The following is a 16,103-nucleotide window of genomic DNA, read 5'->3' as shown; positions in this document are numbered from 1 at the left end:
TTATGTTTTACATGTGTAAGTTAGGCGCTTTTATGACAGAGCTGTTGTTGTGCATGGCAACCGGTGTAGCTAGGATAGTAAGCTAGGCAAGTTTTCTTTTCCCGTTTGCGAAGAAGTTTCTGCCGCTGCCTCCGTACTAGCTAGGTATGCTATGTTAAAGGGTTTAGCTAGCTACGTGACCATAGCCATATAGCCTACATTCGAATGTTTACATGCATTCTCTGGCTTTTGGAATAACAGAGTACACCTGTGTCATTGACGTGTAAACCCTGAAAATGAAGAGGACTAAAGTATCCGTGAAACCTAATTTGGTGGATGGTAAGTTTAGCATTACATTTTCAGTGTGCTTTTGCCCCAAAACAAGGTTAGCCACACAGAAAGTACGATATAACAATGCCTTTTTCTCATCAAAGCTTTTCACTGTTATCTGTTCAAGTTTGTCAGCTTTGTAAACGAAGTGACAACATCCCTGAAAAATATGGAGAAAAAATTACTATCCCGGAGCACCAACTCACCGTCCACTATTTCTGCCTGGTAAGAGATTACAATTGCATTGACAAACAAAAAGTATTTTTTTGTTCAAGGGTCCTGTGGTGGTAATAGCAACTAACTACTTCTTCCAAATGTACCACATGAGGAAGTTAATCTAGCTGCAGAATTTACTATAATTTATTATGTATCCATTGTTGTTATTCAGTGGCCAGCCAGTAGTCTTATTTAATATAATTGTATTATTATAGTTCGTTTGTACTATGCTCTCTTCATTCTTCTGAATGAAGAGTGCTTTAAAAAATCAAATGAATAATTATTATTATTATCCATCTCCCCTGAGCTGTTCTTATGCATTGTGAACTGAAAGACCGTATGATGAGGTTCCCCATGCCTATCATCAAATCAAGAAGTGATCTCAGAGTTAATTTGCATTCTTTGTGTTACAGTTGATGGCCAGTGGCATATGTCAACGTGGAGGAGAAGATGAAGGGGTTCACGGGTTTTTAGTGGATGACATCGTTAACGAAGTAAAGAGAGCCTCTCGACTGGTATGTATGTGGATTTAGTGGTGATCAACTGCTCCTATCGAGTCATTCAGGGCACATGGATTCAATGTGTTTTATTCTCTCCTCACCTAGAAATGTAACGGCTGCAAGAAGACTGGTGCAGCAATTGGATGCTCTGTGAAATCCTGCCGGAAGACAGTCCACTTCCCTTGTGGGGTGCAACTGGAATTCCTCTATCAGTTTACTGACTTATTCCCGTAAGGACCTCCTTTACTCTATTTCAGTGTTTGTATGATCAAGATGTATGCTTACGGTACCTCTTTAAAGCATTTGTGTTTGCAGGGGTGGACAAATCATTTGGCTACGCGCCCAGGACAAATTACTAGTCTGGGCTAGTTATTTTCTATTCCTAAAAGTGGACGATTTTGTGGTAAATTGTTAAAATTGGAAATTCAGTTGCAAAAAAACAGACATTCTGTGCAAGTGAAACATGAGGTGGCTGTGTGATGTATTAAAACAAGGATCCCTAAACTTATGTAAACATGTGAGGTGTTTTTTTTTTTTTTTTTTTTTAATACACCAAGTCAGTTAGACATTATTTTGATCGCATCTTGGCTCTGGGCAAGCTGAATGGAGCACTCACTTGCTAAGTGGGCAAGCTCAAGAAATAAAAACAAGCAATTGTAACCCAGTCTGTTTTTAGGTCATTTTGCCGAGAGCACCGGCCCACCCAGACGTGCACGGTCCCTCCCACTGGGCAACTGTCTTGCTCCGTATGCCTGGAGCCCATTGAGCCGGTCCTCTCCTGCTCCGTGCTCAAGTGCCCTGCCTGTCACGGAAGCTGGTTTCACAGAGACTGTGTGCAGGTATGTACACACACACACACACACACACACAAGCTCTGTGACCCACTAGTCAGTTTCAGTCCAATCCAGTTTCAAGTTAACCCTATGATGATGCTTCTGTGGTTCAGCTCCAGGCTCAGAATGCTGCCCAGTTCTTCTTCCGCTGCACCATTTGTAGCAACCAGGAAAGCTTCCAGACGGAGATGCTTCGCATGGGAATCCACATACCTGAGAGGTGCTCGCTCACATACCCGCCATTGACCTCACCATTTTCTCTCCTGTCACTTATCCCAGAATGGTCCCTTTTCTAATCCTTGGATCCTGGATACATAATACAATATTTTCCTGTCCTGACTGTCACTTAGCCTGGGTGCCATCTGTTTTGTACGCACTCCACTGATTGCTGCCTTCTCGCTGAACAAACGAGAAGCAAGAAGGCAGCAATCAGTGGAGCGCGTACAAAACGGATGGCACCCAGGCTAACTTTCACCCTCCCACTGCCTCTTGTATAACAACCCTATGAGTGTACATGTGTGAGTCTATGGGCCCTATCTTGCACCCAGCGCAATTGACATTGTCACCGACGCATGTGTCATTCCTATCTTGCACCCGGCGCACAGCGCGATTTTCCCTCCAGAGGGCGCGCTTCGAAATGAACTTGCGTCGACATGGGCGGGGGCGGAACAGAGAAGGCGTTTCTCTGGCGCAAGTGGTATTTTGCAGTTTCAAAACAACGCCGTGCGCCGTGCGCCATTGACCAAAAAAAAGCACAGTGCTCCTGGCTGTCTGGCACCCCCACACTTCTCTGAGCCACTGCTTGTTGTGCTTGTTTGCAGAGATGCGTCATGGGAATTGGAGGATAATGCCTACGCGGATCTGCTGCAGGTGTACCAGCACTGTGATGCCTTCACGTGTCAGAGCAGCCTGGGCAGAGACTTCAGTGCCGAGTCAGGGTGAGCTTTCTGTTTGGCCGGTTGTCTACCTGTGTAGTGTGAGGACACTCACAGTAGTAATCTACTCAGAATGAAATGTATTGCACGTAATAATCATATGATGTACAGCGGGTAAAATAAGTATTGAACACGTCACCATTTTTCTCAGTAAATATATTTCCAAAGGTGGTATTGACATGAAATTTTCACCAGATGTTTGTAACAACCCAGGTAATCCAAACATACAAAGAAAACCAAAACAAATTAGTTCAGAAATTAAGTTATGTCTAATAATATGAAATGACACAGGAAAAAAGTATTGAACACGCTTACTGATATTTATTGAATACTTTGTACAAAAGACTTTGAAAGCTTCAAGACGCTTCCTGTATGGAGAAACTACTTGTATGCATTGCTAAGATGTGAGTTTGACCCATTCTTCAACACAAAAAGGCTTCAATTCTTGAAAGTTCCCTGGGCCTCTTCTATGAACTCTGATCTTCAGTTCTTTCCATAGATTTTCAATTGGATTCAAGTCAGGTGATTGGTTTGGCCATTCTAGCAGCTTTATTTTCTTTCTCTAAAACCAATTGAGAGTTTCCTTGGCTGTTCATTGTCTTGCTGAAATGTCCACCCTCGTTTCATCTTCATCATCCTGGTAGATGGCAGCAGATTTTAATTAAGAATGTCTTGATACATTTTTTCCATCCATCCTTGCTTCAATTGTGTGACATTTGCCAGTACCATATGCTGAAAAGCAGTCCCACACCATGATGTTCCCACCTTCAAACTTCACTGTTGGGATGATGTGCAGTGCCATGTCTCCTACAAACATGGTGTGCATTATGTCATCCAAAGAGTTAAATTTTGCTCTCATCTGACCAGACCATATTCTCCCAGTATTTCACAGGCTTGTCCAAATTTTGTGCTGCGAACTTTAAACGAGCTTCAACATGCTTTTTCTTCAGCAATGGAGTCTTATGTGGAGAGCGTGCATACAGGCCATGGGGGTTGAGTGCATTACTTATTGTTTTCTTTTAAAGAACTGTACCTGCAAATTCCAGGTCTTACTGAAGCTCTCCACGAGTGGTCCTTGGCTCTTTGACAACTCTTCTGATAATTCTTTTCACTCCTCTGTCAGAAATCTTGCGAGGAGCACCTGGTCGTGGCCAGTTTATGGTGAAATGATGTTCTTTCCACTTCCAGATTATGGCCCGAAACAGTGCTCACTGGAATATTCAGAAGTTTAGAAATACATCTGTAATCAATGCCATGAGTATGTCTTGCAACAATAAGGTTGCAAAGGTCTTGAGAGAGCTCTTTGCTTTTACCAATCATGAGTTGCTTCTTGTGTGACTCCTTGGTAATGAGACACCTTTTTATAGGCCAGCAGTTGGGATATTAATTTGCACTGACTAGGGGCCAGATTGCCTTCTAATTACTGAAAGATTCCAGCTGTTTTTTTGGCTTTCCATGCCTTTTTGCACCTCCCTTTCTTCATGTGTTCAATACTTTTTTCCTGTGTTATTTCACATTAATACACATTACTTCATTTCTTAATGTATTTGTTTTTTTTCTTTGTATGTATTGATTACTTGGGTTGTTACCAACATGTGGTGACAATTTCATGACAATAGCACCTTTGGAAATATGTTAGCTGAGAAAAATGGCGACGTGTTCAATACTTATTTCACCCGCTGTATGTCTACCCAAAGGTTATGTAACATTGTAACCTGTGTCGCCTACATAAAATCCACGTGTGTGTTGCAGTGTGTCGCTTGTGGCAATAAAAACTGACTGAAGTCAGCCTTGTTTGTTTTGTGTTTTTGTAATGCAAATCAGTTACTGAATGTCCTGTAATGTGTGTTTTGGGGGATGGTGGTCCAGAGGGTAGACAAGTCGTTCAGCAATCATTCGAATCCGACACCTCTTCACCAAGTATCTATGTGTCCAGACACAGCAAGACAGTTAACCTGTGTAACCGGTGTAACGTGTGTTAACCTGCATTAACCTGTAAAGTGCTATAAAGTCCATTTCCCATTTGACCCCTATGATTGAGTGCTCTGTGTGTAGGTGGAATGAAGTTGTTGAACTGAACTGCTGCTCTGGATTTCTCTTTCTCTTCCTCCAGGAAGTTTGAGATCATCCGCTGCAGCTTCTGCGGCTCCAATGGAACGCACCGGAAATGCTCCTCCCTGAAAGGCAACCAGAACAACTGGGTTTGTTGTGGCTGCAAGTCCGTGGTGGATGGAACAGGTGTGTGGGATGTGCTTTCTCTACCAGATCCTATATGGTTCATCCACATGGGGGACAAACCCATTGAGAACTGTGACTCCTCCTGCTTTTTAAATTTGGCACATTTCGTGGTAGTCAGTGGGGGAGACCGTGGTACAGGAGGTAGAGAAGTCGTTTAGTAATCAGAAGGTTGCTTGTTCGATTCCCTGTCGAAGCGTCCTTGAGCAAGACACTGAACACCTAATTGCCCCTGATGTAAAGTGAGCCATCAATGTAAAATGTATATACATCCTTGCAAGTCGCTTTGGACAAAAAAATGTAAATGTAAAGTCTGTTGCTGTTAGTTCTGCTTGTGTCCTGTCTCTGGAGATGCCTCTGACTGATTTGTTCCTCTCTGCAGCCACTCTCCCTCGGCACATCCAGTCACCTGTGTCCGAGCGTCACGAGAAGAGGAAGAGACTGTCCAACCGTAACTCCTCCGTTCTGTCAAAAAGGTATAGCTGCTGCTCTTGTTGTGTTTTAAGTTTGAATCTAAAATATGAATGCAACAGTAGCTGTATGCTCTTCGTTCAGCATTTGAAAAGACAACCTTCTTTTCAAATCTTTTCGATTCTATCTCAAACGTGTGTTTCTGTGTGTTTTTTTTTGGACAGGCGCTCGTTGCACTCAAGCCCGCGGGCCATCCTGCTGGAGCTGAGCTCTCGGATCAGCGGCGAGCAGCCCGGCGGAAGGCTCCAGGTGCGGGAGGGCCGGGTGCTGGAGGCCGGTCTGGAGCTCCTGCGGCGGGCCGACTTCCTCCCCGAGCTCGGCCTCGCCGTGCACTTCGCCGGGGAACACCAGTTCCACGGCAGCAGCGACCTGCGCCGCTTCTTCCGTTTCCTGATGCAGAGCATACAGACCTCGTCGCTCTTCAAGGGTCCCGAGGGAGACAAGAACCTGGCCCTGGACTCACAAGGTCAGAGAAGCAACACAGGGGCACACACACACACACACACACACACACACACACACACATGAAGGTCAGAGAAGCAACACAGGGGCTCTTGAGGTTGCGATAAGGGGGAAGAATCAAGTTCATTTTGTTTAGTTGTTTTTCCGAGAGAGCACAAGGCCATGATGTGCTTTTGTTGGGATGTGCCTCTGTTGGGATGTGCCTCTGTTGGGATGTGCCTCTGTTGGGATGTGCCTCTGTTGGGATGTGCCTCTGTTGGGATGTGCCTCTGTTGGGATGTCCTTCTGTTGGGATGTGCCTCTTTTGGGATGGGCTCCTGCTGGGATGGGCACATTGCATCTTTGAGGATCTTTCAGCCTGTGTCCGAAGGGCCCTTGAGCAAGGCACAACCCCAATCACTGCCACCCGGGCGCTAAAAAGCAGCTCACTGCTCCGGGTTAGTGTGCTTCACTGTGTGTATCACTGTGTGTATCACTACCCTGAATGGGTAAAATGCAGAGATCGAATTCAGGGTGTGTGTGTGTGTGTGTCACTATCTGCCATAACATAGTCACTAGTCACTAGGGCTCATTTCCATCTCCATTGGCCTCTCTGCAGCTGTGCGCCAGGACCGGTACTATGAGATGGGCTGCCTGATGGCCCTCAGCATGCTCCATGGGGGCCCTGCGCCCAGCTTCTTCTCCAAAGCACTCTACTTCTCGCTCTTCCACTTCCCCAAGGACTTCCAGTTCAGCTTCAGCGACCTCAACGAGATCGGCCTGGTCAACAAGATGAGGAAGGTATATATACACTTGCTTCTTTCCTACCCTAATGTGTGTGTGTGTGTGTGTGTGTGTGTGTGTGTGTGTGTTTTGTTTGTTTATAAAGACACTGAACATTCCGTGAATGATTTACGTCCTGGTACAAAATAAAAAAAAGATGAAATAGAAAAGCCTTTATTTGCATACAACAAAATTTGGAGCGCTGCTCCTGTTGGTTCCACAAGGGACAACATATAACGGTACAATAGCACACAACACACTGAGGTGGTGTAAAACTATAGACTGCATGCTTGAAAATGCTTCTTATTCAGTGTTTTCATCCCATACAAACATGACATGCATGCCACAACCCACTGAAGATGATCATTACTTCTCAGGACAAAACCACTTCTCTTACTACTTTATAGAACCATTTCACTTAGTGATAAGCAATAAGTAAATACAGCAAAGGTAGGATTGACCTTCACCCTGCACAGTAACACTTTAAATCCTGTTAGGAGGAGCTCAACTGAGGATACATTTATCAGACGTTCTAGAATTCTAGTAACAGGCACATGCAGCACTGAATAGCATCAACAGCCAACAGTGTCTTTGTAGCCCCCCAGCTAACTAGGTGGTTGTGCATAGTTCCCCACATCATGTACTGATCCATATGAGGTACAGAAAAGACATGTTACACCGCGGGTTTTCAGCACACAGACTCATAACCCCCCCGCCCCTCTGCCATGGCAGATAAAGGAGTGTCGGACTGCGGAGGGCCTACGAGAAGCCATGAAGGCCATGAGTGAGTACCTGGACGTGTCCGGCTGCAACAGGGAGGTGCAGACCGGCTGTGAGAAGTACGCCCTGCTGGATGACCTGCTCAACTTCCACATGATGGTCAGGTTGCAGTTGCCCCTACAGAGGTAGGCCGAGTTTTCTATCTTATTTTTTACTTTTTTAAACTGTCTGTTAAACTGAAATGTGGTGTTAATTGAGCTTGATTGCGTTTACAAAAATAGATGTGATTTAAAAGTGTAATCTCAAAACCTTGAAGTAGTCTCTTCCCTCATTTCTATTCCAACCAGTGAACCTATTTTTTAAAATGAAAACCAGTCAACACAAAGCTCAAAACAAACGGTTATGGTGCGGTTATAAATGTTGCGTCCATGTTCAGTGTGCTCTGGCCTGCATGTTTGCAGACACAGTCATGCTGATGTGAGTCGCAATATATACACTTGCTTCTTTCCTACCCTAATTTGTGTGTGTGTGTGTGTGTGTGTGTGTGTGTGTGTGTGTGTGTGTGTGTGTGTGTGTGTGTGTGTGTGTGTGTGTGTGTGTGTGTGTGTGTGTGTGTGTGTGTGTGTGTGTTTTAGATTCCGTGAGGGACTGAGGCTGATGGGCGTCTACGATCAGATCCAGATGGCTCCCGAGGCGTTCTACCAGCTGTTCTGCTTCCCCCCAGAGAAGCTGTGCGCCGACTCCATGGTGACCATGTTCCCCCCCCAGTTCTCCGAGCGTCAGGACTACCGGGCACGGGAGGAGCTTACTGCCAAACACTGGCAACAGTTCCTGACGGAGTGTGAGGGTGGGTATCCATTCATAGGTCATACGTGTGTGTGTGTGTGGTGTGTGTGTGTGTGTGGCAACAGTTCCTGACGGAGTGTGAGGGTGGGTATCCATTCTGGCCAACACAGTAGATAATACAGCGCTTGGAGTCATAGGTCATTTTTTTATACAGAATGCATTGGGTGTGCATTCATTGACATCATTGAAAACAAATCTGAAGTATATCCTCTAGTCCACGTGTGTCAATCTCAAGGCCCAGGGGCCTGATCAGGCCCGGCAAGTCATTTAATCTGGCCCGTCAGCTTCTCAGAATGTTGCAAAAAGTTCCATTGATTTGAATGAGCAACGGTGAAATTTGATTTGGCTCGCCTAATTTTCCCTCAGGATTAATAAAGTATCCATCTATCTCCTATTAATCTATCAGAGCTCATCTGCCGCGGCCGCTGGTATGTCGAACACACCACAAATACTGCAAGTCACACAATGCACTGCCCCCGCGTTGGTAGCATACGTCAATTTAGGGAGCGCTTGCCCCACTGTCCGGCCCTCGACTTACACCCATTTTTTTTATTTCGGCCCTCTGTGTATTTGAGTTTGACACCCCTGCTCTAGTCGAATCTCTCAAGTCACCTTTTGTAAAGAATGCATATTCTCGATAATGCTCTTACGCTTAAAGGTGCTATCCTGGATTATAATCCATCACAGTTTCTGTTAAATTCGGCACAGTTTTTCTCACAGTGTTGTAGCTGTCTGTCCAGTATGGGGGGGGGGGGGGGGGGGGGGACTTTTAGGTGTTGATGAGCCGTCCTGGCTCTGTTCATGGCAAATAAAGAAAGAGGCTCGGAATGAGTCGTACACTTCAGAATCAAGGAATGTACCTTTTAACTAAAGGATGACATCACATATTCTGATGTTACAGTGGTTTGGCTTAATGAGCTGGCAGATAAACCTCCGATGAAACTCTAAATATCTTGCTCTCCTTATGACGTTTGTGTGTTTGTGTTTGTTTGTGTGTGTGTGTGTGTGTGTGTGTGTGTGTGTGTGTGTGTGTGTGTGTGTGTGTGTGTGTGTGTGTGTGTGTGTGTGTGTGTGTGTGTGTGTGTGTGTGTGTGTGTGTGTGTGTGTGTGTGTGTGTGTGTGTGTCTTCTCAGAGGGAAGATGTGCCAGTTCTCTGGAGGACGTCCTGGTGTTTGCCACCTCGTCGGACACCATCCCCGCCGTGGGCTTCGTGCCTCCCCCTTCCATGTCCTTCCTGCCGGCGGCCGACCCCTCGTACGCCTTCCCCCAGCGGCAGCCCGACGCCAACCGCCTCCTGCTGCCCGTCACGCCCTCCTACAGCTCCTTCAAGAAGAACATGGAGTACGCCGTGTGCCAAGTCACCGTCATCCAGGACCCGTAGGGACTCACTCCCACTCTCACCCGTTACTCATGCCAAGCATAGGAGGAGGGAAGGGGGGAGCCCCCCGAATGAGGATGTTGGCATTGCCAGTTTACACCTCGTTGGACTTGTTTGGCTGTTCTGTCACTGTCAAGTTATTTCATGGCTCCCTCCCCCCCCCACAGAAAGTTGCTTGTGCTGCGCCTCTCGGGCCCCTGGTCACCAGGCCCCTCAGACACAATGTGCCTCAAGTCTCAAGACACCCTGCAGGATCATGTAGCCATGTACAGATGAATTGTATCTGTACATACCCCCCCCCCCAAACACACACACACACAAACACACACACACACACACACACACACTCACTTCCTTCAATAACGACTTATTTGTGTTGTGTACCTCTCTTCTGTTTCTCTGTCCTGATAGTGCATAGTATGTAGTGTTTCTTTTTCTGCTCAGAATGTAAGCTAGATTCTAGTAAACTGTTTGAACTCTAAAGCCACATTTGGTGTTGACCTTTTGTTGTCGTCTTATATGCTCTGTTGTGTAGTTGAGTCCTGGGAAGGTGAAGCAAAATAGCTAAATATGTTTAATTATAATAATAATAATAACTATAATTATAATGGTAATACAGTTAAGGGACGATCCTTAACATAATAAGAATAATTTAAGAAACCCAGCTCACACCTATATAAGAGTTGCCATCGTGCCTCAAGTTACATCAGACCTTTTGGGATGACCAATAATATTGGCATGATATCGGTTCATTATTGGCTTTGGCCGATAATATGAACATTTCTGCTGATGTGCCTGGCCGATTATGGCCGGAAGTGTCTTACCAAGTAGGATGACCATTACTTTTTTATTTGAGAATGTTACTTTAAAAAAACAAATGTATGTTTTACAACGAGTCCAAGCTGAAATGGTTTCCTTATTTTTCATGAAAGCCTACATTTGTTAGAGGATACATTTAGGGTAGAGTCAAAGAAAATGTTTGGTCAGTCTACAACAAGTAGGCCGTCACAGAGAGTTAAAGGTTAACTGTAGTACTGGAGAGACTTGGGGTTGTCTTCAATTAAAAAAAGAAAAGATGTGTATATATAAGCAATCACCAAAATATGTTTGAGAATATACTGTATCCAGAATTGGCAAAACGACTTATCTAGGCAATATGGAGATATAGTGGCTTGACCAGGCAATGTGGAGATACAGTGGCTTGCAAAAGTATTCAACCCCCCCTGGAAGTCATAACCATTTTCTTTTTTACAAAAGATACTTAGGCTACACGTATTTTCCCAATCCGTTTTTTATGCTTTAGTGTATTTCTTAAGGCGAAATAAATGATTTGTCTTCTAAAATTAAAAATACAATATTTTAAAACTAAAACTCTATAATACATGGTAAAGAACCCCTTTGCTACAATAACAGCGTTAAGTCTTTTAAAGTGAAACAGTACCAGCTTTGCACATTGTTGCAACTTGTCCCCCCATTCTCCATGGTGGAATTTACATAGTAACATCGATGAAATAGCGGTACTGGACCGGAGTGCCACAGATTCTCAGTAGGATTTTGATCAGGCCTTTGACCGGACCATTCTGAAATATTAACGTTCGTGTTTTTGAGCCACTCCTGTGTTGCTTTAGCCTTGTGCCTCTCCTAAACCTCAGTTTTACAACTGAATGCAACAGGTTTTCTTGCGGTATTGTGTAGAATTAATTTCCATTCCTTCTCCCTTCATTTCTATAGAAGTTTCCCAGTAACATCCGCCTTCGCATAATTAGCAGCCTAGTGTAAATGCAGTTTGACCCTCTTAGCACCACTGTGGTCTTTTCTTGTCTTAATTAATTGTACTTCACGTCATTCCTTGACCTCATGACATTTTCCATCGAGGTCAAGGGAAAGTGGCTAAGAAAAAACGATGGGTCAGACATTCTGACCACAAGCCTGGTATTCTTTCTCTCTCGATTGTCTTTCTTTCCTTCTCTGGCTTCCATTAAAAACACATTTAAAAGTACAAAGTAAAACATGTAGTTTTTGTCATAAAAACACAGATGTTTAACATTTACTTTTACAATGTTATTCTGAGGACATGATAAAATAGAGATGCACAATAATCCTATGCTTCACATGGATCTTGTTGATCTTTCACAGGTCAATTATTGCATTTGTCTGACCCTGAACATGTGAACAAATGCATTAAAACTGCATACATAACACAGTAACATTATTAAACATATGCTGGTAATCTTTTCATTACTCCTTCAGAATGACATCAGTAGGTCAATGTTGTATCTGGAAGGATTTTTATTTTGACCACAAATACTATATATTGCGCCTTTAATGCTGGCTCTTGATCTAGGATCTGTCCTATGTGTGTGGGGAGAATAGATTTGATAATGTTAACAGCAGATGGCAGTATGTCTACGTGGTAGTTTCAGTTTTACGTCGATCCTCCTGATGAGCTGCATCGAAGTATATCGCTGCCACGTCATCCACCGCCTCGTCACTGCATAAACAGTAAAGATGGCGGCCTCCGTACGGGAGAAACAGACAGGTCTGTTGGCTATTTACACATTTTCCTAAAGCAGTAAATGTACATATTTATAAGTGACATAACTCTAACGCCAATGTGCGTTGAATGTTGTGCTTGTCTTGCTTATTACTTTATTAAATACAGTAACGCAGAATAGATGACAGGGACCTGTGAAGCTGTAGAACCGGAGCAGCTAGCCATGCTAGCCAACATCACATACTTTAACATCATAACTAGACATCAAGATGTCTTCCTGGTCTTCTTACTTCATATCAAGTCATATAAATTGGGAGAATACACTGGCTACCTTCATATTCTTGTTAGCTTGCGTTGTCATCTTGTTGGTGATAATGCCTTTGACGTTGGATTAACGTTAACCGGTGAATAACGTCCAGAGTCCAGATACACCCAGGTATCTGCCATGCCCCAGCTAGACATGTAAACTAGTAAACGAATTTACTGTTCCAATATATATATATCATTGAAAACCTTAGTATCTTACTTGAGCATATACGAATCGTTGATCTGCGATTTCGAGTCCGATGCTCACAAATTGCCTTGATATGTCACTTCAAACAAGATCTACAGAGATTGACACATGATGGTTGAGTTGCGCTGTTCGCACAATCCTGACTGTCATAACTGTGGCGTGACATGCTACGTGTTTTAAACATTTAGTAGAATCAGATACTACTTTTTTTCCCAATTACACCTCTGTGATTGAGATTATTTGGCCTGAGCAGCTCATCCAAAATATCATGTACTGTACACACTGCCCTGTCTCCGGAGATGCCGTCATAACACAGGGTATTTTCCCCCTGCAGCTGCCTTGAAGCGGATGTTAAACCTGAACGCCCCTCTCTTGAAAAACACTGCAGCCGAACCAGTATGGAAGGTAAAGCTCCAAATAAAGAACATCTCCAACCCAGTCCAGATATTAGTATACGAGTTTGACACTACTCTGACACACTTTAAACAAGGTTTTTAGAAAGGCAGTAAAACTGTAAAAAACACAGCCGTGGCCCATAAGCAAAGAGGATATTTCTTGGGGCTCCTCTCATGATGAATGATGATACTGTCAGGTGATAGCCCTGGATGTGAAATAATGTATCAATGATTCTTAAAAAGCAGTAAGAACAGTTGTTTAAATGTGAGGGGGCACGTAGATGTTTTGAGGATTTTCATGTATGGCTTTCACAGTTTAATTGTTTTAATTCTGTCAGGTTTTGGTCTACGACCGCTTTGGGCAAGACATCATCTCCCCTTTGTTGTCTGTGAAAGAGCTGAGAGACATGGGAGTCACCCTACACCTGTGAGGCTCCTTACAAACCTCTGCACCACTAGGCCTATACTTCGATGCAACTTTCCGACCGGAAACAGCTTTTTATTTATTTTTATAGCCACACACTTAAATTGGAGGTGTAAATTCTGCACTCTAACTGTAGGAATAGTGCATTTTTAATTTACATTCACTAATTTAGCATAATTTCGCTGATGTGTCTATTATTTTGTATAATATTAGCCGTCCTTCCTGGTGTTGACAAATTGCTTTTGGTATTTTTTATAATCTTCCCTCTCCAAGGCTGCTGCATTCAGATCGTGACCCAATCCCAGATGTCCCGGCCATTTACTTTGTTATGCCCACAGAGGAGAACATTGACAGGATATGCCAAGTACGTTTATTCAAGCACCACCTGACATACTGCCGACCAGTGCACGACAACGCAATGAGACGCACAGAGTACACAGATGCTCATCACTGGTAGATTGTGTCAATAAGAACACATATCTCTGCTAAATGACTAAATGTAAAAATGTAAATCTTGCCAAGGCAAAACTCGTTGTAAGGCCCCGTTCACAGTAAGTTCTGAACTGGATGGATACATACTGAATGGACATAATATTCTTCAGGAGACTACTTCTGAAGTTACATTATTCCTGACCTCAATTTTCTTGACTAATAATAATGTGCAACAAAGTGGTCGTGTAATATTAAAAAAGCATGGGTTTTACATCACTCTTAAGCTAGATGACTCAGAGTGAAGAATGTCAGCTATTGAAATTGAAAGAGTAGGCAGCTGACTCTTTATCACAGGCAAAATCTGTGTGTTTTTACAAGTGTTTGTAACCCCCCCCCCACACTGTTTCTTTCCTACTGTGAGGCGCCTTGTGTTACCTCTGTGTATCAGAATCAGAATCTGAATCAGCTTTTATTGGCCAAGTTAGTTTGCACAAACAAGGAATTTGTCTTGGTGCAGTGGCTCTCACTGTGCTTACACATATTACTCAAAATATACAACACAAAACAATACAACAGTGCAAAACAATACAACACAACAGTGCAATGGTCAACAGTCCAAGAAGTCTAAAAAAGTATATACAAGGAGTATATATACAATAGTGCAAAGTGGAGAGTCCAGGAAGAGCAGGAATAAATAAATGCTATGCAGTATGTGTATGACTGTAATACAGTAAGGTTATGAAATGTGCCGTACAAATAAAGTTTGATTTGATTTGATTTGAGAGATTTTAAAAACCCCAACAGAAATCTGAGTTTCACATCTGCATGTTAATGGTCCCCCCCCCCCCCCCCAGGACCTACGGAACCAGCTCTATGAGACCTACTACCTGAACTTCATCTCGGCCATCTCCCGGAGTAAGCTGGAGGACATAGCCAGCGCTGCCTTGACTGCAAACGCCACCACCCAGATAACCAAGGTCAGCCATTCAGATCCCTACTGCTGCTTTGGCCTCTGCTCCTGTCCTCTAGGATGCATGGTCTTAGTGCCTGCCCCTCGCCATATGACTTCACACATCTCTTCTTGGTCTTTTGCTTTAACATTGATTTTATCAGCAATGTCAGATGGTCAGTAGTTAAAGCTGGAGCAGTCTTTAATCTTTGACCTGTGTCATGTGTGCCTATTGGGGACATCTGACCACTGATGTGTTTTCAATCAATCAATCAATCAATCAATCAATCAATTGAACTTTAATCTTTGACTATTGATTAAGTGTGCCTATTGGGGATATCTGACCAGTGATGTGTTTTCAATCAATCAATCAATCAATCAATCAATCAATCAATCAATTGAACTTTAATCTTTGACTATTGATTAAGCGTGCCTATTGGGGATATCTGACCAGTGATGTGTTTTCTTGTAGGTATTTGACCAGTATTTGAACTTCATCACCCTGGAAGATGACATGTTCATCCTGTGCAATCAGACCAAGGAGATGATCTCCTACCATGGTGAGATTTATATCTCGTGTGGGATTGGTGTCTGGACGTGGCCTGTTTCTATTATTTTGTGATCGTAAAGGGGAGGGTATTTTCGTCTTTCGTCGATAAACTTTAATCAATTTGTTTATGTCCACGCTCTTCTCTCAGCGATTAACAAGCCAGACATAATGGACACAGACATGGAGACGATTATGGACACGATTGTGGACAGTCTCTTCTGCTTCTTTGTGACACTAGGTGAGTGTCTTAACTCTCTCTCACACACACACACACACACACACACACACACACACACACACACTCATTCAGTCTGCCTCTACTTAGGGTTTTGTGTGACGAGTGGTGCTGACGGCTGGAATGTGTGGTGTGAGGTGTGTGGAGGGCTCAACTTCTGTGTGTGTGTGTGTGTGTGTGTGTGTGTGTGTGTGTGTGTGTGTGTGTGTGTGTGTGTGTGTGTGTGTGTGTGTGTGTGTGTGTGTGTGTGTGTGTGTGTGTGTGTGTGTGTGTGTGTGTGTGTGTGTGTGTGTGTGTGTGTGCGGAGGGCTCTGCTCCTCTATATGTGTGTGTGTGTGTGTGTGTGTGTGTGGGGTGCGGAGGGCTCAGCTCCTGTGTGTATGTGTGTGGTGTGTGCAGGGCTCAGCTCCTCTGTATGTTGGTGTGTGTGTGTGTGTGTGTGT

The 16,103-nt window shown here is 43.8% G+C and overlaps 2 protein-coding genes across 2 annotated transcripts in view; both read left to right on the top strand.

The window, feature by feature from the left end:
• Positions 1-201: 201 nt before the first annotated feature.
• Positions 202-9,670, top strand: g2e3 (G2/M-phase specific E3 ubiquitin protein ligase; the record flags this gene model as incomplete). The annotated part of the gene is made up of 14 exons (XM_080849772.1): positions 202-318; positions 437-534; positions 939-1,040; positions 1,131-1,255; positions 1,702-1,864; positions 1,972-2,078; positions 2,680-2,796; positions 4,907-5,031; positions 5,411-5,504; positions 5,664-5,965; positions 6,560-6,741; positions 7,456-7,628; positions 8,079-8,290; positions 9,423-9,670. Exons 1-14 carry the CDS (start codon positions 276-278, stop codon positions 9,668-9,670), a joined length of 2,091 nt encoding a protein of 696 aa, XP_080705898.1. The 5' UTR covers positions 202-275.
• Positions 9,671-12,175: 2,505 nt separating this feature from the next.
• The window catches only part of scfd1 (sec1 family domain containing 1), a gene marked incomplete at its 5' end in the record, with an annotated part of 30,505 nt that continues 26,577 nt past the window's right edge, over positions 12,176-16,103 (top strand). The window contains 7 exons of the mRNA XM_080850546.1: positions 12,176-12,206; positions 13,010-13,080; positions 13,409-13,497; positions 13,768-13,858; positions 14,781-14,903; positions 15,348-15,435; positions 15,574-15,663. Coding sequence (XP_080706672.1) covers positions 12,176-12,206; positions 13,010-13,080; positions 13,409-13,497; positions 13,768-13,858; positions 14,781-14,903; positions 15,348-15,435; positions 15,574-15,663 — 583 coding nt within the window. The remainder of the gene's footprint in view (positions 12,207-13,009; positions 13,081-13,408; positions 13,498-13,767; positions 13,859-14,780; positions 14,904-15,347; positions 15,436-15,573; positions 15,664-16,103) is intronic.

This window comes from Sprattus sprattus (genome assembly GCF_963457725.1).
Source record: "Sprattus sprattus genome assembly, chromosome: 13".
Taxonomy (NCBI): Eukaryota; Metazoa; Chordata; class Actinopteri; order Clupeiformes; family Clupeidae; genus Sprattus; species Sprattus sprattus.
This window is presented reverse-complemented; position numbering and strand designations above follow the sequence as displayed.